General features: G+C 56.0%; 1 protein-coding gene across 1 annotated transcript; it reads left to right on the top strand.

Annotated features, from left to right (window-relative positions):
* Positions 1-460: 460 nt before the first annotated feature.
* On the top strand, positions 461-5,161 carry LOC309585650 (maestro heat-like repeat-containing protein family member 7; the record flags this gene model as incomplete). Its single annotated transcript, XM_082303572.1, has 14 exons — positions 461-572; positions 866-930; positions 1,038-1,403; positions 1,587-1,735; positions 1,992-2,139; positions 2,371-2,558; positions 2,641-2,778; positions 3,041-3,155; positions 3,328-3,465; positions 3,706-3,882; positions 4,009-4,164; positions 4,323-4,424; positions 4,804-4,906; positions 5,043-5,161. The coding sequence occupies 14 exons, from the start codon at positions 461-463 to the stop codon at positions 5,159-5,161; spliced, it is 2,076 nt and encodes a 691-aa protein (XP_082159698.1).
* Between the last annotated feature and the right edge of the window lie 21,020 nt (positions 5,162-26,181).

Here is a 26,181-nt window from a genome sequence, read left to right as displayed (position 1 = left end):
GGGACAGGACGGGACAGAGCGGTGCCGTGAGGAGCTCCCGCACAGCGCACTCGTTCCTTGCCGACCCGGAGCTTTTCCGAAGCGTTATTCCTGCAGGTGACCTCGAGGCCAGACCACAGGACTTGGTGACCTGTGGCCTTCTCGAGGCTTCTCTTTTGCAGGTGCCCTCGAGGGCAGACCGTGGGACTTGGTGCCCCGGAGCTTTTCCGAGGTATCTCCCATCCCTGTGGCCGGTGCCCTCAAGGCCAGACCGTTGGCTTTGCTGACCACAATCCTTGACGAGGAGTCTCCTGTCCTTGTGGCAGGAGCCCTCTGAGACCAGGGTGCAGGACTTGCTGTCCTGTAGCCTTCCGGAGGCTTCTCTGCTGCTGGTGCCTTCAAGGCACAAGTGCAGGACTTGTTCACTCAGAGCTTTCCCAAGGAATCTCTCTTGAAGGTGCCCTTGAGGCCACACTGTGGCATGGCGGGCAGATTCCGTCGCCTGTTCAAAGTGTTCAGGAGGAAAAAAGGCCCTGGAGCTGCCCCAGCACAACAGCCCAAAGAGCTGGAGCAGTTCCAGCCACGGCAGGATGGTGAGTGACAGAACTGGGCCACAGGGCTGATGGCAGCAGCCAGCTTGGTGCCATCCCATCCCATCCCATCCCATCCCATCCCATCCCATCCCATCCCATCCCATCCCATCCCATCCCCAGGGAACAGGCCCATGGATAGGCTGGAAGAGGAGCCAGGCCAGACCCCCCGCAGCAGCCGTGCTCCATCCCCTGGGCATCCCGGGGCTGTCCCTGCCTGGGGAGCGCAGGGCTGGGCTGCGTTCGCCGGCCTCTCCCGCAGCCCCTCAGCTCTGGCTGCGCTCGCTCTTTGCCAGATGCAGCCCTGGACCGGACACAAGAGCAGGACCGTGCCCACGGCCGCTTCCGGAGAACAGTGCAGGTACCTGCAGCCATCCCCACCTGGGCTGGGCCTGCTGTCGCTGCTCAGCCGAGCACCGCGCCTGGAGCACCCCTTGGAACATCCCTCTCTTCTTTGTTCTCCTGCAGATGTTCCGGAAGTTCATGTGCATTCGGCGTGGAAAGACCAGCACCACAGCAACTGAGGGCACAGCTGAGCCTGACTCTGGGCTGACCGAGCTCCAGGCAGAGCCTGATGTCAGCACAGATATCACTGCACCCTCAGAAGACTCTGACAGTCCAATGAATGATCACACGGCGAAGACTGACGGGGCAGTGACTGAGGACATGGCAGTGACTGAGGACATGGCAGTGACTGAGGACATGGCCATCACAAACACTGACACCGGAGAGACTCAGGGCATCCCAAATACTGACACTATGCCCATTCCCACTGGGATTCATGCTCCCAAACTGGATTTTTTTGAAGAGAGTGCTGCTTCTCCTCAGCAGCAGGTAAGCAGCCTGGGGCCAGGGCTGGAGACTCCAAGGATCGTGTGCCCCCTCAAGCCACGGCTGCTGGGCCCCCTCAGCCTTTGAGGCCAGCACAGTGCGGTGGGAAGGGAAGCACTTCTTGGGGGCAGCTGGGGAAGTTGCTCCCTTGGACAGTGCTCCAAGTCTTCCTCATGCCTCCTCCAGGTGCCAGCCATGGTGAGGAACATTCACCAGAGACTCGGGTCCCATGTCACTGTGGATGCCTGGCTGCAAATTGACATTCTGAGGCTGGCTGAAGAGCACCCCGCTGATGTGGTGCTGACCCTCCTGCGCTGTGCCCCATCGTGCGACAGGTACGGGGCCCAGCTGCCTTGAGAGCTCAGGGCTCACCAGCCCTTAGGGCCCATTGCCCTGTGCCGCTGGTCCAATGGGGTCTGCCAGACAGGTGGAGAGCTCCAGGACCCTCGGGCCCCTCTGTTTCCTGAGCCTGCTGCCATGCTCCCTCCCTGCCCCTCAGGGCACCGGGGCTCTGTCACCTGGGCCCCCACAGCTGCACAGGGCGTGGTACTGTGACTGAGACGCCCCTGACTCAGAGCTCCAATCTCACAGAGCTGCTACAATGATGTGGAGAATCATAGGATCCTTGGGACCAGCAGTGGAGAAGGTGTTGCCAACGCTGCTCTGTGTGATGCAGGAATGGCCACTGCATAGCACGTCCACCTCTGATGGGGATGATACAGATGTCTTTGCCCTGGCTGTGAGTTTCTGGAACTGGCCTTTACTCACCCTGAGGTCACATCCTCACCAGCTCTCCATCCTTCCCCCACTGCATCTCCTTGCCTCAGGCGCTGGGCTGAAACCTGGCCTAGGGCAGGCTCAGGGGGCACCAGGCCCGGTGCTCCCCCTGCGTCTCCCCTCGGGCCCTGCCACATGGACAGCTCGGCACTGAGGGATGTTCCTGAGCTGTCTCGAGCTGCTTCTTTTGCAGGCAACTCTGGCGCTGTGGGTGATTGTCCAGGTGCCCGAGTGCCACGAGGCAATGATCCTTTATTCAGCCCGCCTGTTTGTGACTCTGCTCTTCCAAGTTGTCATCACCACACAGCAGGTGCCAGAGGAAGTTGATCACTTCTGGAGAGCATGCCAGGAGGAACACCGCCTTCCCACCAACCCCAACAGGTCCCAGTCCTCCTGTCCTTCCCATGCCCTTGTGGCCAGCGCCAGTGCTCCCAGTGTGACCTGGGCTTTGCTCTGTGCACAGGTTTGCAGTGCAGGCCATGAAGGCTCTGCTCTGTCGACTGCGCTGTGACAATGAGGTGGTGGCTATGGAGCGCAAGCGCGGCTGGGACACGCTGCTGTGTGCTGACACCCAGCACTATGCAGTGGGTCTGCTGGCCAGGTGAGACCCCCTTCTCCCCACTGCCCCCGGCACTTGTGCCCTGGGCCCGAGGTGCCCCACACAGTCCCTGTGGGGCCTCGTCACCGAGGGACGGCCAAGCGGACTGGAAAAGGCTGGAAGGGGAGGGTGCCCAGAAGAAGCTGCCTCCCAGAGCACCCAGATCCCCTTGCAACGTGGTGGGGAAGACCAGACCTGTGTGAGTCAGTCCTGGGAGAGGTTTGCCCCCTGGCTCAGGGTCTTGGTGCCTTTTTCCCCCTACCAGAGAGATGCGCCAGGTCTTGATCCCCTTCTGCCCCCGCATTGCATTCCACCTGCTCAAACCACTCAGCAGGGAGGAGCCATGCTGGGATCTGCCCTTCCTGGCTTTCCTTGTGGAGGTGAGCCTGACGGCCAGCGCTGCCTCGCTGAGCTGCCTCCCGCCTCTTTGCCCTCTCGTAGCCACAGCTGCCTGGGATGGTGCCCGCGCCCTGAGCTGCTGCCCGGGCCCAGCCCTGGGCAGTTCCGGGCTCCTGCCGGCCGGCTCCCCTGTCACTGCCCTGTGCCTTTCAGGTCCTCGAGTGCCTGGACTTAAGTAAATATGGTGACAACATCCTGGAGATCATGCCCAGGTACCTGCTGAGCGAGTGCAGGCAGAGATGTCGCCTGGCACTCAGAGGCCTCGTGGTGCTCAGCAAGGATCCCGCCATGGTGAGAAGGCGGCAGCGGCTGAAGCTGCGCTGGGGAAAGCAGTCACATGGGCTTGGCTGGGCTTCAGGAGCTGAGGCAGCTGCTCCCAGCTCTCCTGCCTCCCGGCTCAGCTGCCCCAGTGCTTCGGGACAGGCCTTTGGCCTCTGGGCCCTGAGGCAGCAGGGTGGGCTTGCAGGGCCAGGGTGGTGTAGGCAGTGCAGCCGTTCGTGGCTTCACAGCACAGCCTTGTGTTCCACACAGGCCAGAAGAATGGGCAGCCTGTCTCAACGGCTTGTGGAGCTGCTGGGCGATGCAGACGGAGAGGTGGTCAGGATGTCCCTCTCTGTGTTCATGAATGTGCTGGAGAACAAAGACATCCTGGTATCCAGCACCACTGCCCCGAAACTGGCTGAGGCGCTCTTGCCACTCTTTGAAAATGTAAGGCTCTGTGCCCCCAGCCACTGACACTGGCTGCTGCCCAGACACTTTGTGCCCTGTGGATTTTTAGGCCGTTGCCCACATGGGCTGGAGAAGTTGCTGCTGAGCTTTTTTCCTTTACTCCAGGACAACAGCAATGTGCAGATACTCTCCATTCACCTCTTCTGCAAGGTGATGGAGTTGGTAGTGGACGAGGGAAAAAAGCCCCTTAAGACAATTGTGTGCCAGAGCCTACTCCCACTTTTATTCCACTGCCATGATGAGAACCGGAACGTGGCAGAGGTGAGGACTTGTGGGCTGATGTGTCCTCCTGGGAGGGGGCTCAGCTGCCTCCTGCCCTGGGGCCTCGCAGGCTGCAGCCTTCTCCTGGCCTTGGCACAGGGACGCGGGTCCTGTGCCCTGGGCTGTGGTGCCATCTCCGTGTCTCTGCTGCTCTCCAGGCTTCTCGGGAAACGCTGATTTGTGCGGCCAAGTTCCTGAAGAGGAGAAATCTTGGGCAGCTGGTGAAGAAGGAGCAGCTGTCGAAGTTTGCCGAGTGCCTGGTAAGGACCGCCTGGAAGCCTAAGCTGAGCCTGGAGAAGTCCCCTGCCCCTGGCGCCCAGTGCGTGGGGCTGGCAGCTGTGCTGCACCAGGGGCGCCAGCCTGCGCCCCACACGCTGCTCCCTTCCCCGGGCTCTGCTCCAGGCTCCTGTGGCCCCGAGCCGGGAGCCGATGGAGCCCCGGCCCCGCTGGGCTGTGGCGCGGGGCGGCACCGCGGCTCCCCGGGCAGCAGCCGGCCCTCGGCCCCCTCCAGAGCCCGGCGCCAGCGGCTGCTGGCCGGGCCTCGGGGCCGTGCGGGCAGGGGAGGCCAGGGCTGGGCGCAGAGAGCCCGGCCAAGGGGCTGAGCCCGCGCCAACCCTTCCCTCCTGGCGCTCTCTGCAGCTGGCAGAGGACAGGAGCCGAGCGGCCGAGCGCCTGCACCAGGCGCTGCCGTTCGTGGAGAGCCCACAGGAGTCCCTGCGAGAGGCGGCCGCCAGGTTCATCGGTGAGCCACGAGCCCGGGGCCCCTCCCCGCCCCGCCGCAGCTCGGCCCCAGCCCCGGCTGCTGCCCCGGCAGCGGGATCCGGGCCCGGGGCCGTGGAGCCCCGCCTGCCCTCGGGGCCGCTGCCGCCCTCTCGCAGCCGTGCCCTCGGGCGTCAGGATGCGGCAAGGGCCCGGGCTGAGCCCTGCCGGGGCAGGAGAGCGTGTGGCCACGGGGCTGGCAGCGCCGCTGCGAGCGAGCTGTGCCGCGGGGCCGTGACCGCCTCTGTGCTCCCAGGGACTGCCAGGGTGTTCTTGAGGGGGCACAAGCAAGAGCTCCAGGTCCTCAGCGAGGGTGAGTGAGGGCAGCGGGCTGGCAGCGGGGGCTGGCGGGGGCGAGCTGCAATGCCTGGCTCGGGAGCCGCAATCCCTGCCCTGGCTGTGGGGGCTTTGCTCCGTGTGTGGACTCGGGGTGACGTGGGCAGAGCACAGAGAGGTTTCAGGGACACGGTGGGGAGGTTCATGGCCAGCACCTTCTGGCTGATCTCCTTGGCCCCTGCTGTCTTCTGGCCATGGCAGGAGCTGGGTGAGATGGCCCTGGCAGGAAGGTCTGCTTGGATTCCTGCAGATCCACGCTCTGTTCCTGTCTCTTCCAGCCCTTCAAGCCCTGAGGAGAGACGACAGCCCTTCCCAGACAAACATCATAGTTCAGGAAATATTCAACGAAAGAGCTGCAGAACTACGTTCATCTGCTGGCTCAGAACCAGTGTCCCTTTAAGACCCCCAGATATCCTGGAAGATGAGACCATCTGGAGACTAGAGTAGAGCAGCTGGAGCTCCAGGCACAGCTGATGCTGGTCACAGCTGAGCCTGTGGAAAGCTCCCATAGCTCCTGCCCTCTCCCTCCCTTTTGACAGCTCCAGCCCTCCAGCCCTGAGACCCTGCCCATCCCCTTTTTTCCTCCCAGCTCATCCCTTCGCTTCGCTTCCTACTAATAAACAGTTTGGCTTCTTCACTTGAGCTGCATCTCTGTGGTGCTGAAGCGGCCCAAAACCTGAGCCCTGGGACACACAGGCCCCTCCTGCCGCTCTCTTCCGTGCTTTTACTGCAACCCTGGGGTATATCACCGTGTCCCGCAGCCGTAAGGGAGCAGGAGAGAAGCTCCAGCAGGCAGGAATTGTGGAGCAAGATTGATTTATTTAAATATTTTACAAACTCTTTCATAGACTTTTTTCTTCATAGTCTAATTGGACAAAGGATCAGCCACCCCTTGGGGTGATCGGCTAAAATCCTAAAACATCCATTGTCCAAATATTTTCTACTGTACTATAAAAAAGACTTTTCAAGGATGCAGGTGTTTGGTTGTGTACATAACTCTGCTGCCTCTTCTGTGAGAGAGAAAAGTCTCTCACAGGGCTTAGAAAATAGTAAGAAAATCCTTGCTAGCAGCATTTTTGTATCCACACCATGCCATGTTTTGTGCAGAGACACAGAGGAACGAGGGCAGCTCAGGCTGGAAAGGTCCCTGTCCTGAAGGTTCAGTTCCACAACACTGTGGAGTCAGAGGTCTTGCTGAGCACCCTGAAGGCCCTGGATTTTAGAACAGCCAACAGGAGTATGCTCTGGAGGCAGCTGTGAGGGATTCCGTGGCAAGCCTCCACGGAGGGCCAAGGAGCTTGGAATGCTGGAAGTTTTCAAGAGCAGCTTCCTGAAAGCCCAGCAGCGCTGCATCCCTGCACGGGATCAGGAAGAGGGCAGAACCAGAGATGACCTGGGCTTAACAGTGGCCTCTGGGTGCGCCTACGAGCAAACGAAGCAGCAGCACAGTGGCCGAGACTGGGACGCGCGGCCATCCCGGTGTCCGGAGCGCTGTCAGGCAGTGTTGGGATCCTGGGGGCGGTTCTGGTCTCCACAAGTGTGGAATTGCAGCCCCTGCTGATGCCTAGAGAGGCCACCTAAAAACAGAGGCTAGAGCAGAATAAGGGAATAAAGGTAGGTATTTATTTGAAAGGCCTTCAAAGGTACACCCAGGGTAGCCAGAGGCTACTGCCAAGATGGACCCCAAGATGGACAACAGGTCACGAGTTCTTCACACTTTTGTAAGTTTGGTTCATTTGCATATGTGCCGGTTTGGCCAAATTTAGAAAGATATCCTCTGAGAGAAGGCACAACCACCCCTCCCCGAACCTGGTTCAGGAAAAAATAAGTTTTCCTCAAAGGAAAGTGAAGGAGATAAAAACTATTGATTTAACAAACACATGGGAAAAGGAAAATAATGCTAAATAATAAAATCTCTCGCTGTGGAGAAAAAACCTGGGAAAGTGTTAGAGTCCTCCCTTTGGTCTCCTCGGAGCTGGGGCTTGGCCCAGGGCCAGGCCCTCTGTGCTCGGTGGCAAGTCCTGATGTGTTCTGATATTGAAGCAGTCCAGCAGAAAAGGGAGAAAATCCAAAATTCCAGGGAATGAAAAAAAATTCAGCTCGCAGTCTCCCTTTGGAGAAAAAGAAGCTGAAGAACTGGCCAAAAGCTGACCAGGGAAGCAGCAAGCTGGCTGCCTCCTCCCTCCCCTGCTGCAGCTGGGAAAAAGAAAGTCCCTATCTCTGTGTGACCTTGAACAAGCTGCAAAGTGCTTTGAAAAAGTTTTGCTCAGTTTTTCCTTCCCCCTCTCAGGCTCAGTTTAGAGGCATAGAAAGGCACAAAGTTAATTTCTAGGCATAGGGCAGGGATACGGGATACACATCACAAAGTCACCCCAAGACATTCCACCCCTTATCCCATAGCATTGGCTCAATGCCCAAACGAATATATTCTAACTCTACACACACACATCAATACATATACATATATATATATATATATATATATATATACAGCTATGTATGAACCGTGACAGTGACCCTCAGCAAGCAGGGGTACACAGGCATTTCACACTACAGGTGGTTTTCACCCAACAATCAGATCTCCCTGCGGTACACAATGCGTTGTTCCATCTTTCTGCATTACCCACCATGTGCAACCAGGTCCCTGAGCAAAGACAACCCCACGGATGGGTTTGTCTGTACTCGAGGCAGAATTTATCCACACAGGCTTTCCTAAGAGACCTCTGACATGCACTGCTGGGGCCTTATCTCCATCTGTTGTATGCAGGGATTCAGATTGGGCTGGACCCGCTCTACTGGTGGAACCTCGGGTGTTAACTAACCAGGTGGCCTTTGCCAGATGCTGCTCCCAATTTTTAAAAGTTCTCCCACCCAGTGCCTTCAAGGTGGTTTTCAACAATCCATGGCACCGTTCCACTTTGCCTGCAGCTGGTGCATGGTAAGGGATGTGGTACACCCACTCAATGCCATGTTCTCTAGCCCAGGTGTTGATAAGGCTGTTCTTAAAATGAGTCCTGTTGTTGGTCTCAAATCTCTCAGGGGTGCCATGCCTCCAAAGGACTTGCTTTTCCAGGCCCAGGATGGTGTTCTGGGCAGTAGTGTGAGGCACAGGGTAGGTCTCCAGCCATCCAGTGGTGGTTTCTACCATTGTGAGCACACAGCGCTTGCCTTGGCGGGTTTGAGGCAGTGTGATGTAATCAATCTGCCAGGCCTCCCCATACTTGTATTTGGACCATCGCCCACCGTACCACAGGGGCTTCACCCGCTTGGCCTGCTTGATCGCAGCGCATGTCTCACAGTCATGGATCACCTGGGAGATACTGTCCATGGTCAGATCCACCCCTCGATCTCGTGCCCACTTATAGGTGGCATCTCTGCCCTGATGGCCTGAGGCATCATGGGCCCATCGAGCTAGGAACAACTCTCCTTTATGTTGCCAATCCAAGTCTATCTGGGACACCTCTATCTTTGCAGCCTGATCTACCTGCTTGTGGTTTTGGTGTTCCTCATTAGCCCTACTCGTGGGGACACGATGCCTCAGGTCATCAAGGCAGAGATGCCACCTATAGGTGGGCACGAGATCGAGGGGTGGATCTAACCATGCATAGTATCTGTGATAAAACAAACTGTCTCCCTGTGATCCATGAAAGGCGGCCACCAGAGGCCAAGGCCAGCCAGACCTGTTGGCCTTGGCAGCTTTTGTCTGGCAGCAATCCTGGGATAGATGGAATTTTGGAGGCCAAATTGCCATTTTGGCCATGGGCAGCTGGGGGAGAAGGATGGTTCTGTTCCACAGGAAGAGAAGCACAGCCCCAGCATTTCAAAGGCAGCTGAGAGCTGGCCCTCAGGAAGCCAAGGGAAGCTGGACTTGTCAGTCCTGGCAGATTTTGCCTGGGAGCTGTACTTGGATATATGGAATTTTGGAGCAGGATTCCCAATTTTGGCCATGGACACCTGGATTTGAAAGATGTTTTATTCCATGGGAAGAACAGCACAGCCCTGCAGTGTTTCAAAGGCAGATGAGAGGTGGCCCCCAAAAGGCCAAGGCCAGCCAGAGCTGTCTGTCCTGGCAAGTTTCATATGGGAACAATCCTTACATAATCAAATTTGGATATAGAGTCCCAGTTTTGGCCATGGGCCCCTGGAGGAGAAGGACAGTTCTGTTCCACAGGAAGGAAAGCACGGAGCCCCAGTGCTCCAGGGCAGGTGAGAAGCAGCTCTGGCCATGCCAAGGTCAGCCGGAGCTGCCAGGCGGCCCCAGGAGCCCAAGGCAGCCAGAGCTGTTCCATGTTCCCTTGGATCCGTGGGCCCAGCAGTGTCCCAATGGACTCCGTGATTCCATGAGGACCTGCAGGAGCACCATGGTCTCCTTGGATCCACGGGGCCCCTCAGAATCACACCGGCCCCTTGGTCCATGGGGCCCAGCAGTGCCCCGATGATGCCCTCGGATCCAATCCCACAATTACAGGGCTGCCAAGCAAAAATGCAGGAAAGGGAGTAACAGTTCTTTACTCTAAGAAGTAAACAAGGCTGAGGGAGGAGAATGAATCCACCAGAAAGCCAAGCCCAGAGCTGTCCTGAAAATCAGCCCTGGCTGGGGTCGGGCTGGGGGAGGCCCCAGCCCCCAGACCCATTTGCTGAGGCCAGGTTTGCACCCCCATCCCCCACCCAAGGGGGCAGGAGGAGTTTTGGGGGTGTGGGGTAACCCCTGCTCAGGGGGAGTGAACACCACCCCCCTTACCCAGACTGGCTCAGGTGTGAAACCCCCACCCCGGGAAGGCCACACACACAGGGGACAGTGTCACACTCGCCCCTCCCCAGGGGAGGTCTCTGTCCCTGTCACTCCCTTGCTCTCCCCCTTTTCTCTCTCACAGGCTGCGGGACTTTGCCAAATGGGAGAATCATTTTTCTCTTTCTCCCTGCCAACTTTGGAACAGCTACACAGAGTTTTCCTTCCTTTCAATCATCTGTATTGGGCTGAATTGTCACTTTTCTTTTACAGGAACCTGCAGCAGCTGAGCTGGAACTTTGAATTGCCACCATAACTGCTTGTGCTGTCGGTTCATTCATGGTTGGGGTTTGTTTGTGTTTTCACCACAAGTGACCTGTGGGAAGAGCAAACATTGCTCAAAGCATTTTGTGTAGAGTTAAGTTTGATTTCTGCCAAATTTATTTGGTCTGGTGCCAAGGGATGCTTGGGAGGGGCTTGGAGAGGTTGTCCCTGTCCCTCTCAGCCCAGGGGATGCTTGGGGGTCCCTGCCCCCCTCACCCTGGGGGATGCTCAGGGATCTCCATCCCTCTCACCCCAGGGAATGCTTGTGCAGGGCTGGGGACCAGGGGCTCTGTGTCCCTCTCACTGCTGAGTGTGCTCAGGGGCTCTCCGACCTTCTCACACCTGGGGAGGCCGGGGGGGGGTCTCTGTCCCTCTCACCCCTGGTGTGACCCCGCCCAAGCATCATCGGGGTGAGAGGGACAGAGACACCCCCAAACCCCCACAAGCATCTCCCAAGAATCCCGAGGGGACAAGGACAGAGACCCTCACTGGGCACCGAGTGGGGTGAGAGGGACAGAGACAGTCTCCATCCTCCTCTGCCAAACATCACCCTGAACCCAAAATCCAGCAAAATAGTGAGACTTTAGATGTCTCTGATCAATTTCTTTATTTTTACCCCAGTTTGGGGTGTTTTTAAGGGACAAATATGGATCAAAAGAAAATTAGGGCCAAAACAAAAGGACCATCAGCCAGGTGTCTTCCCAACGTGGATCACAGGGAACGTGGGTCACCAGGGCTCTTCTGGGGGATGGAGTTGGAGCAGAGTTCAAAGCTCTTGCCACAGTCAGGGCACTCGCAGGGCTTCCCTTACTGGTGGTTCTGTTGGTGTGGGGCCAACTGTGAGCTCCTGGAGAAGCTCTTCCCACACTGGGGACACTTGCAGGGCCTCTCCCCGGTGTGGATGCGCCGGTGGGTGACGAGGGTGGAGTTGTACTTGAAGCCTTTTGTGTAGTCAGGGCAGCAGAAGGAGCACTCCTCTGTGTGCTTGCGCTGGTGCCCGAGGAGACTGGAGCTCTTCCCACCCTCAGGACACTCACAGGGCCTCTCCCCAGTGTGGATCCTCTTGTGGCAGAGCAGGCTGGAGCTCCAGCTGAAGCTCTTCTCACATTCCAAGCACTTGTTGGGCTTCTCTGTGCCATGAAGCTGCTCAGGAAGCCCCAGCTCTGAGCCCTGGCTGAATCTGCAGCTGCCTTCCCAGCACAGGGTGGGTCTTTCCTCCTCAGAGCACCCTGGGCTGCGTTTGGAGCCCCCCCAGTCACTTCTCAGCCCCTTCCCAGCCCCGGCTGAGTTTAAGCCCTGTGTGCCTCTGTGCTGTGCCCAGGCTGGCTGCAGGCAGTGCCCCAGCCCTGCTGGGCTGTGCCCAGGAGCTGCTCCTGGCCAGAGCTGTCTCTCTGCAGCGCTGCCGCTTGCCAGGAGCTGCCTCTGTGCCAGGAGCCCGGCCCAGCTCAGCAGCACAGACACAGCACAAGGACTGGAATGACCTTCTTGGGGCTTGGTGCTGAGGCCCTGAACATCAGTCCCTGACAAGGACTGGCAGAAACCTCTCAAGGATTCAAGTCAGAATTGAACTTCAAAGTTTCTGGAAGTTTTCATGGGTCCCAGTGAGGGACACGACTGAGAAAGTGTCCCCAGGCTCCGGTCAGAGCAGAGAACTGGAGGCAGGGATGACAGGGGGGGACAAAGAGAAGCCAAGCCTTGGTGCCCTGGGGCACAGCAGCATCTGTGCCACCAAGGGCTGGGAGGAGATACCTTGTCCTGAGGCCCTGGGGCCTCCTGGGCACAGCCCCAGCAAGGCTGGGCACTGTCAGCCCCTTGTCCTGCCCTCAGCATCCCCCCACATCCCAGTGGCCTCAGGGATCTGCTGGAAGGAGTCCCTGGGGAGCCTTGGTCAGGAATGGCCCTGGGGGCTCCTGAATGCTCCCAGGGACTGCAGGGTTTTCAAAGGACTTTGGCTTTGGCTTTTGCCTGGGAGCCTCTGAGAGCTTTGTGCAATCCTGGCCCCCAATTATCTGCTCTAATGAGCCCCTGGAGATTCTTTGTCAGTAACAACACTCAGTGGGGCTCATTAATGCTTCAGGGTACTCAGGGGTAATTTAAGTACTTCTTTTTGACACTGACTCTCTGAGAGGTTTGTGCAATCCTGGCCTCCAATTATCTCCAATTACTTTAACGAGTCCCTTGAGAGCTTTGCAGTGACACTCAGTGGGGCTCATTAATGCTCTGAGATACTCAAGGGTTTTAAGGTACTTGGGATTTTCCTTCCCACACTGAGGCTCTGAGAGGTTTCTGGGCAATCCTGGCTTCCAAGTCTCTCTTCCAAGGAGTCCATGAGGAGCCTGTGTTGGGGATGGACCTCAGTGGGACCCATGAATGCCTCGAGACACTTTGGGTGTTTCCTCTGCCTTTGACTCCTGGAAAGGTTTGTGCAATCTCCTCTCAGGCCCTGAGCTTCAAGGGCTCAGCCCCAAATGCACCACGGGGCTCATTAGGATCAAGCAAGTGCTGACAAACCCTGGCTCTGCCTTGATTTCCCTCTGGCCTGGTGCAGTTCATTAGGAAGGTTTCCTTCTCCAGTTATGGAGAAATATTTCAAAGAGCTTCTAAGAAATATGCATTCCTATTTTAAGGGGTGTATTTTATTGCTGTTCTCTTTAGAGAAGAGGTGATTGCAGCATTCTGTGACTGACACTGATGGAGGGTCTCTCCTAAGGAGGTGTGGCCTGGTCACAGAAGCTGTGCCTTGAGGTCTGACCCAGCATGGAGAACCCTGCTCCACATTCCCAAGCCCCATCCTGTCTCTCCTCACTCACCTGGGACCTGCTTTGCTCAGAGAACTGGCTGCACTCAGCCAAAGGGGGGGGTTGTTGGGGTTTTTTGAAGCAATCTGAAACTCCTGAATTTCCTCACTGAAAACAGACACCCTCCTCCAGTGTGTGCCAAGCCCCAGTGAAAGGGTGAAAATCATTGTACTTGGGCGTCCTTGGGCAAGAATAAAACGCACAGTAACCAATGTAGAAGCCAGCTGAACACCTTGGCAAGAGATAGGGAACAAAGCTGGCAGGAATGAGGAACAAAGCTGCCGAAAGCAGGGAAGAAAGTGCTGAAACAGCTGCCAAGAGACTGCGCATGCCGAGAGGAGAAAGGTGAAGAGTGCAGAGCGAGGAAGACGTTCAGCCTTCATCAAATGCCCACCGAGGCTTCCTGAGCGCGACCACCAGGGAGCCCTGGGCCTGCGCTCCGCGTGTGCTCCTGATAATAACGAGTGCTGAGAAATGGTTTGCACAACCACACCTTTTCTAGGGAAAACAATGAACATGCCTGAAATGGAACCACATCTTGTAATCTGCCGTGTGCCTGGGGTGGGTGTTAGGAGGAGCGATGCCCGCACAGCCAGCGTGCTGAATAAAGCAAACACCCGCTTCTTGGGCTTTGTCTGGGAAGTGTCTCTTGGCCCGGTGTGGGGCGAATCATAGAGCTGCCAGAGGGGCCTTTTTGGCTCAGCTGAGAGCAGTCCTGCTGCAAGGCTGTCCTCGAGCTGCTTGGGCTGCACATGTGCCCAGGGAATGCTCATTGCTTGCAGTCTCAGGGGCTGTGGGTGTGCAGGTGTAAGTACTGCAGGAGGGAACAGCTCTGCTGGGGGCAGTTCTCTTTTTCTTGGTGGTTTTTCTGTTGAATGAACGTTCCCTGCCAGCTCTGGGCAGAGCTCTGTAGCTGTATGTGCCACTTGTCTGTGGCACTGTGGCTCAGGAGGTGGCCAAGGGGAGCTTGGCCGAGGTGTGGGCAGAGGAATGGCCATCAGGCCAGGCTGGGGGGTCAGCGGCCGGTCAGTTGCGTTGCGTGGCCGCGGCTCTGGAGGCTTGTGTGGGAGCGTGTGCAGGGCTGGAAGGCTGGGGCTGCCGCCGCTGTGTCCCAGAGCCGGGAAGGCCGGGGCTGGCCCGGCCCTGGCCCGGCCCCGGCCAGCTCTGGCAGCTGCCGGCGGGGACACAAAGGGCAGCTCCGAGCTGCGGCCGCTGCGCTGCGGCCGCACAAAGGCAGCGCCCGCAGAGCTCCAGGGCAAGGTCCTGGCCCTGGCTCGGGGCTGGGCCGGGGCCAGCGGCAGAAAATCAACTTGCAGCTTGGGCCCCGCAGCAGGGAGGAGCAGCAATTGCTGGCTGAGAGAGACTCTTGCCAAGGGCCTGCGGAGCCGGGCCCCAGGGAACGGCTTCCCGCTGCCCGAGGGCAGGCTGAGATGGGATGTGGGGCAGCAATGGTTCCCTGGCAGGGCGCTCAGGGCCTGGCACAGGCTGGCCCCAGAAGCTGCGGCTGCCCCCGCATCCCTGCAAGTGTCCCAGGCCGGCTCGGCCATTGGGGCTTCCTGCCCAGGAGGGCTGGGCTGGGCTGGGCTGGGGCTGCTGAGGGCGGGATGGGCTCTGCCTGAGACAGCTGAAGGCTGCGCATGATGAGGCCGGGGGGACCCCGTTCCTCAGTGGGTTCCGGGGAGGCTCCTGCTGCTTTTTGACAGTTTTGGGGCCTCTAAGGGGCTTCTGGGAGATGCAGTGAATTTGGGGAAGGTGCCTTAAACTCCCTGCAAGTTGGGGGGCTGAGGTGAATCCCCACATTTTGGGAGTGAGAGAGAACCCTATCTGGGAGGGGATCCTGCTTCTTTGCACCCCTTCAATGAGGTGAGAAGCAGCTTGGGAGGAAGGAAGGAAGGAAGGAAGGAAGGAAGGAAGGAAGGAAGGAAGGAAGGAAGGAAGGAAGGAAGGAAGGAAGGAAGGAAGGAAGGAAGGAAGGAAGGAAGGAAGGAAGGAAGGAAGGAAGGAAGGAAGGAAGGAAGGAAGGAAGGAAGGAAGGAAGGAAATGAGTGAAAACAATGTAAGTACTGAATGAAACAAAAAAAAGATAAATAACTGAGTTCTCTTTTGAAAAATATCAATTCCCTCTGAATCCAAAGTTGCAGAAGACTTTTCACTCCACATTTGGGTTTTGTTTTTCTTTCTCATGCTTCTTCTGGTTCTTTCCTTTTTTTTCTTGTTTTTAATAGATAACCCCTGCTAGGAAAGGAATGCAGAGCAAAATGAGACCCATTTCTGGCAGGCAATGAAAGTGTGGGCTCCTGGTCTGGTTCCTTTTGTGTGGATCCCTCATCTCTGTGGCACGGGGGGAATAGCAGTGCTGGGAGGCAGCAGCGGGCTCAGGAGCATCCCGCTCTGGCAGCTCTGAGCAGGTGGCACATGTCCTGCTCTCCTGCTGCCCTCCAAAGCACAGAATCCATGGGCAAGTTTAGGCACAGCTCTGGGCACAGCCAGCATGGCCTGGGCACGGGAACGGGGGGCAAAGCGGGCGGGATCCTTCTGCAGCTGCCTGGTGGTTTCTGCTTTCTGTGCCCAGAGTGCCAGGATGTTCTTCAGAGGTGCTTGTCCATGCAGCCCTTGGCCAGGCCGTCCTTGGAAGAGCTCTTCAGTGAGCCTTGGCTGCAGGGTGTTCATGTGCCCTAGAGGATGGCAGAGCCCCACGGGCACAGTGTGATCCAGAGGCCTGGCAGGTAACAGCCCCACCCATCTCTTGGCAATCAGTGGCAAAGCAAAGCAGACTCTTTTGTCCTGCCTGTAGCTGTGAGCAGGGAGCATCAGAAGGGAACCCGCAGCTCTTGGGCTGCAGCTGAGCTGGAGGCCTGCTCTGGCAAGCACTGGTGGCCACCATCCCCCCTGGTTTTGCTTGTCTGGTTCACTGATGGCTGGGGCCCTGGGCAGAACCCTGAGAGCCTGGTGTGGCCCCAGGGAAGGAGAAGGAGGCCCTGGAGAAGCTGTACCAGGTGGGGCTGCTGCTGCTGGAGCCACCAAGGCCGAGCTCAAGGACAACAACCCCTTCCTGGAGCTGGCCAGCGGCAGCTGAAGATGATGGACTTTGATTGTGGCACCTTCTCCAAAGACACGCTGCACGGCCAGTGTGCAGGTGAGTCCAGAGCCAGGGGGATGCTGCCAGAGCTGGGCATGGCATGGCCTGGCTGGGCACCAAAGGTTCCCCCTTTGCTGGGGCAGCTGCAGCCAATTCTTCAGTGGCTGCCAAGCTGCTTTTGGGCTCTGGGCAGCTGCTGAGGAGGTGGATGTGCCATGGCTGGCTGCAGGCTGGGCACGTGTCCTGCCCTCCTGCTCTGCTCCCAAAGGCAGCAATGCTGGGCAGCTTTGGGCCCAGCTCTGAGCACGGCCAGCACGGCCTGGGCACCGCGGGCGGCTGGGACAAGGGGACAGGAGGCTTCACCTGACGGGCGGGTTCTGCTTTCTCTCCTTGTAGCCGGGCTCTGCGGATGCTGAGGCTGCTCCAGGCTCTGCCAGGGCTGTGCTGGGGCTCAGCCCCGGGCACGGCTGGGCCCGCTCTCCCCTCACAGGGCTCTGACAGCTTTGCATCAGACGAGCCCCTTGCAAGCACAGCGACGGAGCTTTCTGCTTTTGCAGGTGAGTGAGACTCTCGTGCAGGCCAAGAGATTGCAGGCAGGGAAACACATCCTACTGGCAAGAACCCAAACTCTGCACAGTCCCAGCTGAATGCCTGGATCTGCACAGGGTGTTCTGTCTGTCCCACTCTTCCTTCCTTTTGGGCTGGAATTGTGCCATTGCACTTTCTTCCTCCTCTGGAAGTGCCACGAGTGGGCCCAACCTGGCGAGTGGGCCGTGTTCCTGAGGCAGTGCAGTCTGGAGCTGATGGATGAAGAATTGTCCTTCTCCAGTGCCAAACCAGAGCAAAAAGCCCTGAGTGGGACTTTGCGTCTTTAAGAACCCCCTGACAATTTCAGAGGGAATTTTCAGCTCACTCACAGGGTGAGAAGGAAGGGCATCTTCTCCATGAGTTGGGGTGGGACAGAGTTTAGATTGCCAGTCCTGCTCGGAGCTGGCAGGGCACAATCAATTTCCTATTGCTTCAACCACAGTTTAAAATAACAATGTTGGAAACAAAGCCCAGCATCTTTAAAAAAGGACTGCTGAGGTCAGTAAGATGGATCAATGCCATCAGCATATTTACACATACCTGAGTTGTCTTTTTGAAAAGATCAGTTACCTCTTAATCCAGACTTACAAAAGATTTTTCACTCCACATTTGGGTTTTGGTTTTATGTTTCATAATATCTTCTGGGTTGTTTCTTTTTTGTTTTTCTATTAATTTAAACAGAAAACACATCCTAAATGATGGAGCAGCACTGCTGAATACGGGGCCACGCAGAGGGAGCAGAAGCAGCTGCCTTTGTCCCCCTGCAGCTCCAAGGCCCAATCTCTGAGCAGACAGGGCTGGCAGAGACTCGCAGGCTCCCTGTTTGCTGTGCTGCCCCACTTGTGAGCGGCCCAGCTCTGCGTGAGGCACAGGGAGAACAAGGGGCAGCTCCCTGCCAGCCCCGCAGCCCAGGCACCCCTCGGGCCCCGGGGCTTGGGGCACTGTCAGCACCCGCTGCTCCAGCGCCCACTCCTGCTGGCACTGACAGCAACACCCAAACTGTGGCTGATCCCGAGGGAGCAGCAGCAGGGCCTGGATCTGATCCCTGACTCTGGGGCAGGGCTGGACAAATGACCCCCACAGCAGCAGCAGCAGCAGCAGCAGCAGCAGCAGCAGCAGCAAATGGAGCTGACTTTCAGCACAGCCCCTGCCACTGTTCCCTCCCGTTGGCAGCGGTGTCACAGCAGCCTGGGGCACCTGGGAGCCCTCAGTGCCAGCAGGGACTGCAGATGGCAGCCCTGGGCTCCTGGAGGGTGTGCAAGGAGCAGAGGTGGGCACTCCCTGTCCATGTGGAGCTTGCAGATGGAAAAGGCTGCTGTGAGCAGGCAGCTCCAAGGGCAGAGAAAGGAGGGTCTCGAGCACTGGAGCTGTGCCAGTGCCACAGCCCTGGGCAGCAGCCACCGAGCCCCGGGGGCACAGAGGGCACAGCAAGAGGGACAAAAGCAGTCAAGGGCACAGACTGGGAGCAGGAACAGCTGCTTCATTGCACTCTTGGAGAAAGCTCTTGGCTGTTTCAAAGCGCTGAAAGGCGTGAAGGGCACAGAGGAGGCCACAGCAAACAATGCTCCTCTTTTCACAGCCTTCCCTCTCCATGTGCCAGAAGGAATTGGATGAGCTGTATTCTTCTCTCTGAGTCGTCTCGTTCAGCATGAGCAGCTCAGCACCAGGAGCTGAAGGAGCTGAAGCCTTGGGCCACAAGAGCTGAGCAAGAGGAGACTTTGGGGCAAAGTCATGCTGGTGCCATGGACCTGGCTGAATCCTGGAATTACAGAATCCTTCCTGTTGGAAAAGACCTCGGAGCTCATCGAGTCCAACCATTAACCCATCACTGTCAAGCCCAGCACTAAACCACATCCCTGAAGTGCCAAGGCCTGGACAAGAGGCCTGACTGAGGCCTGAACAAGAGGCCCTGAGCCAAAGGTGACCTCTGGGTGAACCTTCCAACCAAAGGTTATCTTTGTAGCTGCTCATTACCGAAATATGCATGATCATTAGCGCTGTGATAGATGTATCCACTCATTAGTGAAACATGTATTGACCTTTCTGTGTTTAGAAGCCGGACAAGGCCATGAAATCCGACATCTGGCCTTGTTGGGGCTGTATGGTCAAAGTCAGCTCCCTTGGCTCCTCCTTGAGCCCTGGCCAGGCTTAGGAGGAAGCCCAGAGGAGGATGAAAGCAGATGTTCCCGCACTGGAAGTGCTGTCAGTCTGTTTCTCCAGCACTGTCAAAGCTGGGCCCTCTCCCAGCGGGGTTGGAGCCTCAGCTGTGGCTGGAGGCAGCTGCAGGAATTCCCAGTGTCCGGGAGTGGCTCTCCAGTCCCTGGCTGGGACAGCTGCCCCCAGCTGATGGGTGGCTCTGGGTGATGGTAAAGTCTGAGGGGAACTGGGGCTGGATCTTGGTTAATCACTGCAGGCAATCTTTGGCACTGATGATTGGGGGCATTGCTGAGCTGCTCCTGCTGTGATTCTTTGCTGCTTTGAGCTGTAGCAAATGACACAGTTCCTTCAGTTGGTGTCTGTGTCTTTGGTGCTGGCCCTGCCCACTGGTTCAACAAAATTGGTGTAGTCTGGCCAGATCACACCAAAATGTCACTTTTTAAATGTAAATGTAAGGAATCAGTCCTGTCTGAAATCCTGGATGGGAAGAGCTTCCCTGGAGTTCGCTGGCTCTGGAGTGGGCTGAGGTCGGAGCACCGTGAGAGCAGTGGGGCAGTCGGTTAAAAGGAGCTGAAGCGCTGGATGTCTTAAAATGCATCCAAAAATTGGACATGGAAAAAGGAAAAGAGCTTGTGGGTTTGGGAAGAGGAGGATGGATTTTGTTTACAGCGTATTGCAAACAGCACCAACAGAAGGAACAATTGTTGTTGGAACGCTCCCACATGGAGCAATAGAAGAAGTTTTTAATCTTGAGCTCAAATGTCTTTGTGCAAGTTAACTAGTAATAATATCATATTATATATATATATAAAATAATATTTATATTGTATAGATAATAAATAATAATGTGAAATAGTGCTGACAATACAAATTCTTTAGCTATGGTTGCTCAGGGATGTCACACTAAATACCCTCCAGAAAATGACTGGCCAGGACCCAAAGGTCACTGGTAAATTTTGTGAGATTGCACACAACGCATAAAGGAGGAAGGGATGGAATTGGCTGTTTTTATAGGGTTTGCTGATACTGTGATCTGGAATGCTTTGTCTGTTCCTGTGAAAAAGACAGTGATGAAGACTGCTGGGTTTTTCATATCCCAGATTATCCACAAGCTGCAGGATTGGTTGAACAGATGAAGGGGTTGTTAAAAGAGCAGCTGAAAAAATGAGGAGATGGGAACCCATCCCAATGGAGAACCCATCTCCCAGATGTGCTCCATAGCCTTAACAATGGGCCTGCTGGGGAAATGGAAACCCCTGGGTGTGCCCGGCTGCACCCAGTCTGCAAATCCACCCATGGACAGGGGGACTTGGACTTCCTGGGAAATCGTTCTGGGTGCGATGGGCCCTGACAGGGCCACCCCAGAGGCTGCAGGGCTGGGCCTTCCTGCATCAGGATTAATTGGGATAAATCAGAAGCAAGGGAGAGTTATCAATGCAGGAATAGGAATTCAGATTCCTCCAGGACACTTTGGTTTGATAACTGCTCGCTGGAGCTTGGCCCTGCAAAGCGTTCATGTCATGGGAGGAGGAATTGATGCAGATTATCAAGGAGAGATCAAAGTAATTCTGTTAAATGATAATGAACAAGATTGGATTATTTAACTCCATGACAGGCCAGCACAATTATTGATATTGCAGTTTTATAAACAATTGTGCAAAAAGGAGATCCACCTCAAATGACCACTGTTGGTGGAGATAAAGGGTTTGGTTCCAGCAGTCCTAATAATGGAGCCCGAGTGTGGGTCCAGAGGCCCAATGGCCCTCCCGAGGCAGCTGAAGGAACAGCTCTGGGGAAAGACAGCACTGTTTGAATCCTGGAACCTGGGCAGAACGATGGGAATGTGTCCCTGCAGCCAAGTGTTCTGTGTGAGAACAAGGAGATGTTGCAGGATATTGTTTTACAGATCCTGCCAGACCCAATCTCCCTGTTTGCCCCCCCGGCCCCTCTGGAAAATGCTCTGATCCACGGGGCTCCGTGTGAAGGCTGATGTGACACTGAGTGACTTCCACACGGATTCCAGCCAGGAGCCTGGGTGCCCCTCAGGGACTGGGACCCGGCACCTCTCCAGCCGAAGGGGAAAGGACCCACCAAGCCTTGTTACCCCCGACACCGCGGTAAAGCTGAACAGCAAAGGACCTTGGGGGCATTATTCTGCAATTAAAACGGTGCCAGCTCCATGGACAATGGAATTATTGTTCCTAACCCGAATGAGACTGAGGAAAAATATTGATGCCTCCCTTTAGGCTGCTTCAGCAACAACTGCGAGGAAGAGTTTGATGTTAAGAGAACATTTTCCACCCAAAGAGTGCCTTGGATTTCAGAAAGCCAAAGATTCTGGTTCACCCTGTGCCCCACATGCGCTGCCTCATCCTGTGGAGTTCACATTAACGAGCTAAATCGATTATTAGAAGAAGCAGCAAATGATACTGTTAAAATATCCAACAGCACATCCTGTGAGCTCCAACAAACACAAACGGGGGCTCTGCAGACCCGCATGGCCTTGCATTATCTGCTTGCCGGCCAAGGAGGAGCCTGGGCTATTCTAGGACAGGAATGCTGCACTGTTATCAGTGATGGGTTTGAAGTCCAACCGTCAGGAATCACCTCGATGGAAAGAGCAGTAGAAGAGTGGCAGAAAGAAGAAAATTCTCCTTGCTGGGATTGGCTTTGGGGCTGCCAAACTGGAGGCTGCTGCGAAATGCATTTGTGGCAGTCACTGTCATCACTGCAGTGTGAGCACTTGGTGTGTTATGATTCCATGTTAGAGCTGTTGTGACACTTTGTGCTGGGAAATGGAGCACTGAGATTTGTCCAAAAAGAGACACAGTCTCACGAAAAAAGGGGGATTTGATAAATAACAGAGAATAGCAACTAATGAGGCATGTTTTAAAAGGAATGTGAATTATAGCTCTGAGTGATGACTTTGAGCAGCACTTAATTGGAGAACAAGAGGTGCTGCCTTTATGCCTAATAGCTAAATCTAAGACTCCATTATTAGAAGAGTTGTTATGAAGGTTGCAGTTCATCTCTAGGTCAAAGCACTGAGTGAAGTTCCAAGGCCTGAACACCAGGCCTGACTGAGGCCTGAACACCAGGCCCTGGGCCAAAGCTGACCTCCTGATGAACCTTCCAACCAACGGTTATATTTGTATCCCACTCATTAACTCATTAAAGTACAAAGTACTATTAACAATATGTTCTATGTACCTGTGCATTGGTGAAACACAGATTTACCTTTCTGTATTTAGAAACCGGACAAGGCCACATCTGGCCTTGTTTGGGGCTGTATGGTCAAAGTCAGCTCCCTTGGCTCCTCCTCGAGCCCTGGCCAGGCTTAGGAGGAAGCCCAGAGGAGGATGAAAGCAGATGTTCCCGCACTGGAAGTGCTGTCAGTTTGTTTCTCCAGCACTGTCAAAGCTGGGCCCTCTCCCAGCGGGGTTGGAGCCTCAGCTGTGGCTGGAGGCAGCTGCAGGAATTCCCAGTGTCCGGGAGTGGCTCTCCAGTCCCTGGCTGGGACAGCTTCCCCCAGCTGATGGGTGGCTCTGGGTGATGGTAAAGTCTGAGGGGAACTGGGGCTGGATCTTGGTTAATCACTGCAGGCAATCTTTGGCACTGATGATTGGGGGCATTGCTGAGCTGCTCCTGCTGTGATTCTTTGCTGCTTTGAGCTGTAGCAAATGACACAGTTCCTTCAGTTGGTGTCTGTGTCTTTGGTGCTGACCCTGCCCACCAGCAAAACAGGGCCCCGTCCTGCCTGCCTGTTACCTGGGAAGACAAAAACCCTCACTCGGAATGTCCCCCCTTCCTCCTTGTTCCCCCCACTTTATACCCTGGCCATGATGTCCTGTGGTCTGGGATATGCCTGGGGTCAGTTGGGGTCACCTGTCCTGGCTGTGACCCCTGCCAAGCTCCCCCGCACCCCCAGCCCCTCGCCAGCGTGGCCGGACGAGGGGCAGGAAAGGCCTTGGCTCTGTGCAAGCTCAGCAAGAACAAAACCATCTCAGTGTGAGCAACGCTGTGCTCAGCACAGAGCCAAACACAGCCCCAGAGAAAGGCCTGGCAAGGAAATTCCCTCTGGCCCAGCCCACAGCAGCACCCCATGGCCACCCACCATCACCACGGCTCCATGGGCTCCTTTCCATGCCCCGGCCCTGGCTACAGGACCTTGGGCTGGTGGCCACGGCAGCCGACTGTGGCCCAGGGCTCCGTGCCCGTGTCCATGGCAGCAGTGCCCGGCCACGGGCCCTGAGTGCAGGTGACCGTGCCAATGCCCATGGCAGCGGGGCCAAGCGTTGGTGTCCGTGGCACCAAAGTGAGGAACGGGTCCCTGTGGCCGCTGCTGTGGCACCTGAGGGCATCAGCGAGTGTCACTGCAATTGTAGCTGGCACCAGCCCGGCACCGCTCTGTCCTGAGGGCTGCCATGGCAGCCGAGGGCAGCCACAGCTCTGCGGGCAAGTGGCCACGGAGCCTGACTGCAGCAATGGGTCCTGGGGGGGTTTCCAAGGGAACTGGAACTGCTGAGGGTTGCCATGGCATCCAACCCCCAGGGATGTCACACAGCCACCCTGGGATGTCACACAGCCATGCTGTGATGTCACAACCACTCAGTGATGTCATAATCCACTCTATGATGTCAGACCTCTGCCCTGTGATATCACAGCCCTATCTGCAATGTCACAGCTCACTCTGTGATGTCACAGCACCCATCTGTGTTGTCACAGTCCTCTCTGTGATACCACACAGCTGTTCTGTGATGTCACAGCTGACTCTATAATGTCATACAGCCACCCTGTGATGTCACAGCCCACTCTGTGATGTCACAGCCTCTTCTGGGACAAACCAGCCCTACCTGTGACATCACACCGATACCCTGTGATGTCACAGCCCACTCTGTGACGTCACACAGCCCCTTTCTGACATCACAGCTGCTCTGTGGGTCTGTGACACAGGCACAGAGGTGTTACCAAAACTTCAGTGAAACAAAACCTCCTCAGCACCAGCGCAGCACGAAGCAGCAGCATTCTTTATTGGGCCGGATGCACGAGGGGAGAGCCCCTCCCAAAGCCGTGTGTGCCGAGTTCAGGAATGTTCCTGTTTGCAGACTGTGTTTCACAGACACATTCCCAGATTGTCCCACAAGAAACACACACACGATCATCATTGCCCCAAAATCATTGCAGATTTCCCCCACCCCTTTGCACATCCGTTCTTCTGCCCTGGGGGTCTCTTTGGGGGTCCCTGGGGGTCGCTGACCCCAAAGCCAGCCCTGACTGCCCGGTGAACTGGTGAAAGTTGGCACACCTGGGCTGGTTGCTGCCTACAGAATCAGCCCTGTGCGGTTCCATGGCCAGTGGCTTTTGGAGAAGAAGCATTGCATGAACCCAGCAGGTGCAAACGGTTTTTCATCTGGCAAATCTCCCCCCCTTGGAGGGCTGTGAAGCTTCTCTTCCCTTCAAGCCTTCGTAAGCCTCACTCTGCTCCTTTACTCACATCCCACGAGTTCCTCAGCTGCTTTCACAACCATGTTCTTTACACAGCTCAAAGCAAGTGTCATAAGCACAAGTATTGCTCTGATCCCAGTTAGACTTTGCAAAAGTGAGGCCAACCATCAGTCAGGGAAAATCCAAGTCCTCTAAATATTTTATCCAACCAGTTACTGTCTAACCCTCCCCTTAATTCCCTGCTGGATGCAGCAACCGATTTTATCCTCTCTCCCTGATCATCCAATCCAGCATCACATTTGGAATGTGCACACAACAAGTGTTGCTGTTTCAGTTCAAGAATCCACATACTCCCTGTCCATGTAGCAGCAATAGGGCTAAAGCTTTAATCAGTCCCTTGAGAGCCTTGGTCATTAACGACAGTTCATTAATGCTTCAAGGTACTGCTGGTTTTTCTAAGATACTTTCCTTTTTTCACACTTGAGTCTCTGAGAGGTTTGTGCAGTCATGGTCTCCAATCCTCTGCTTTAATCAGTCCCTTGAGAGCTTTGTACTGACACATATGTATTGGCAGCCACTGCAGAATTCCCTGCAGCCGCCCCAGCAAAGGGGGAACCTTTGGTGCCCAGCCAGGCCGTGCCATGCCCAGCTCTGGCAGCATCCCCCTGGCTCTGGACTCACCTGCACACTGGCCGTGCAGCGTGTCTTTGGAGAAGGTGCCACAATCAAAGGCCATCATCTTCAGCTGCCGCTGGCCAGCTCCAGGAAGGGGTTGTTGTCCTTGAGCTCGGCCTTGGTGGCTCCAGCAGCAGCAGCCCCACCTGGTACAGCTTCTCCAGGGGCTCCTTCTCCTTCCCTGGGGCCACACCAGGCTCTCAGGGTTCTGCCCAGGGCCCCAGCCATCAGTGAACCAGACAAGCAAAACCAGGGGGGATGGTGGCCACCAGTGCTTGCCAGAGCAGGCCTCCAGCTCAGCTGCAGCCCAAGAGCTGCGTGTTCCCTTCTGAGGCTCCCTGCTCACAGCTACAGGCAGGACAAAAGAGTCTGCTTTGCTTTGCCACTGATTGCCAAGAGATGGGTGGGGCTGTTACCTGCCAGGCCCCTGGATCACACTGTGCCCGTGGGGCTCTGCCATCCTCTAGGGCACATGAACACCCTGCAGCCAAGGCTCACTGAAGAGCTCTTCCAAGGACGGCCTGGCCAAGGGCTGCATGGACAAGCACCTCTGAAGAACATCCTGGCACTCTGGGCACAGAAAGCAGAAACCACCAGGCAGCTGCAGAAGGATCCCGCCCGCTTTGCCCCCCATTCCCGTGCCCAGGCCATGCTGGCTGTGCCCAGAGCTGTGCCTAAACTTGCCCATGGATTCTGTGCTTTGGAGGGCAGCAGGAGAGCAGGACATGTGCCACCTGCTCAGAGCTGCCAGAGCGGGATGCTCCTGAGCCCGCTGCTGCCTCCCAGTACTGCTATTCCCCCCGTGCTGCAGAGATGAGGGATCCACACAAAAGGAACCAGACCAGGAGTCGACACTTTCATTGCCTGCCAGAAATGGGTCTCATTTTGCTCTGCATTCCTTTCCTAGCAGGGGTTATCTATTAAAAACAAGAGAGAAAAGGAAAGAACCAGAAGAAGCATGAGAAAGAAAAACAAAACCCAAATGTGGAGTGAAAAGTCTTCTGCAACTTTGGATTCAGAGGGAATTGATATTTTTTAAAAGAGAACTCAGTTATTTACCTTTGGTTTTGTTTCATTCAGTACTTACATTGTTTTCACTCCTTCCTTCCTTCCTTCCGAATTCCTTC

This window comes from Coloeus monedula (assembly GCF_965178545.1).
Source record: "Coloeus monedula genome assembly, contig: HAP1_SCAFFOLD_89, whole genome shotgun sequence".
NCBI lineage: Eukaryota > Metazoa > Chordata > Aves > Passeriformes > Corvidae > Coloeus > Coloeus monedula.
The sequence above is the reverse complement of the archived record's forward strand: the minus strand, read 5'-3'. Positions and strand labels throughout refer to the sequence as shown.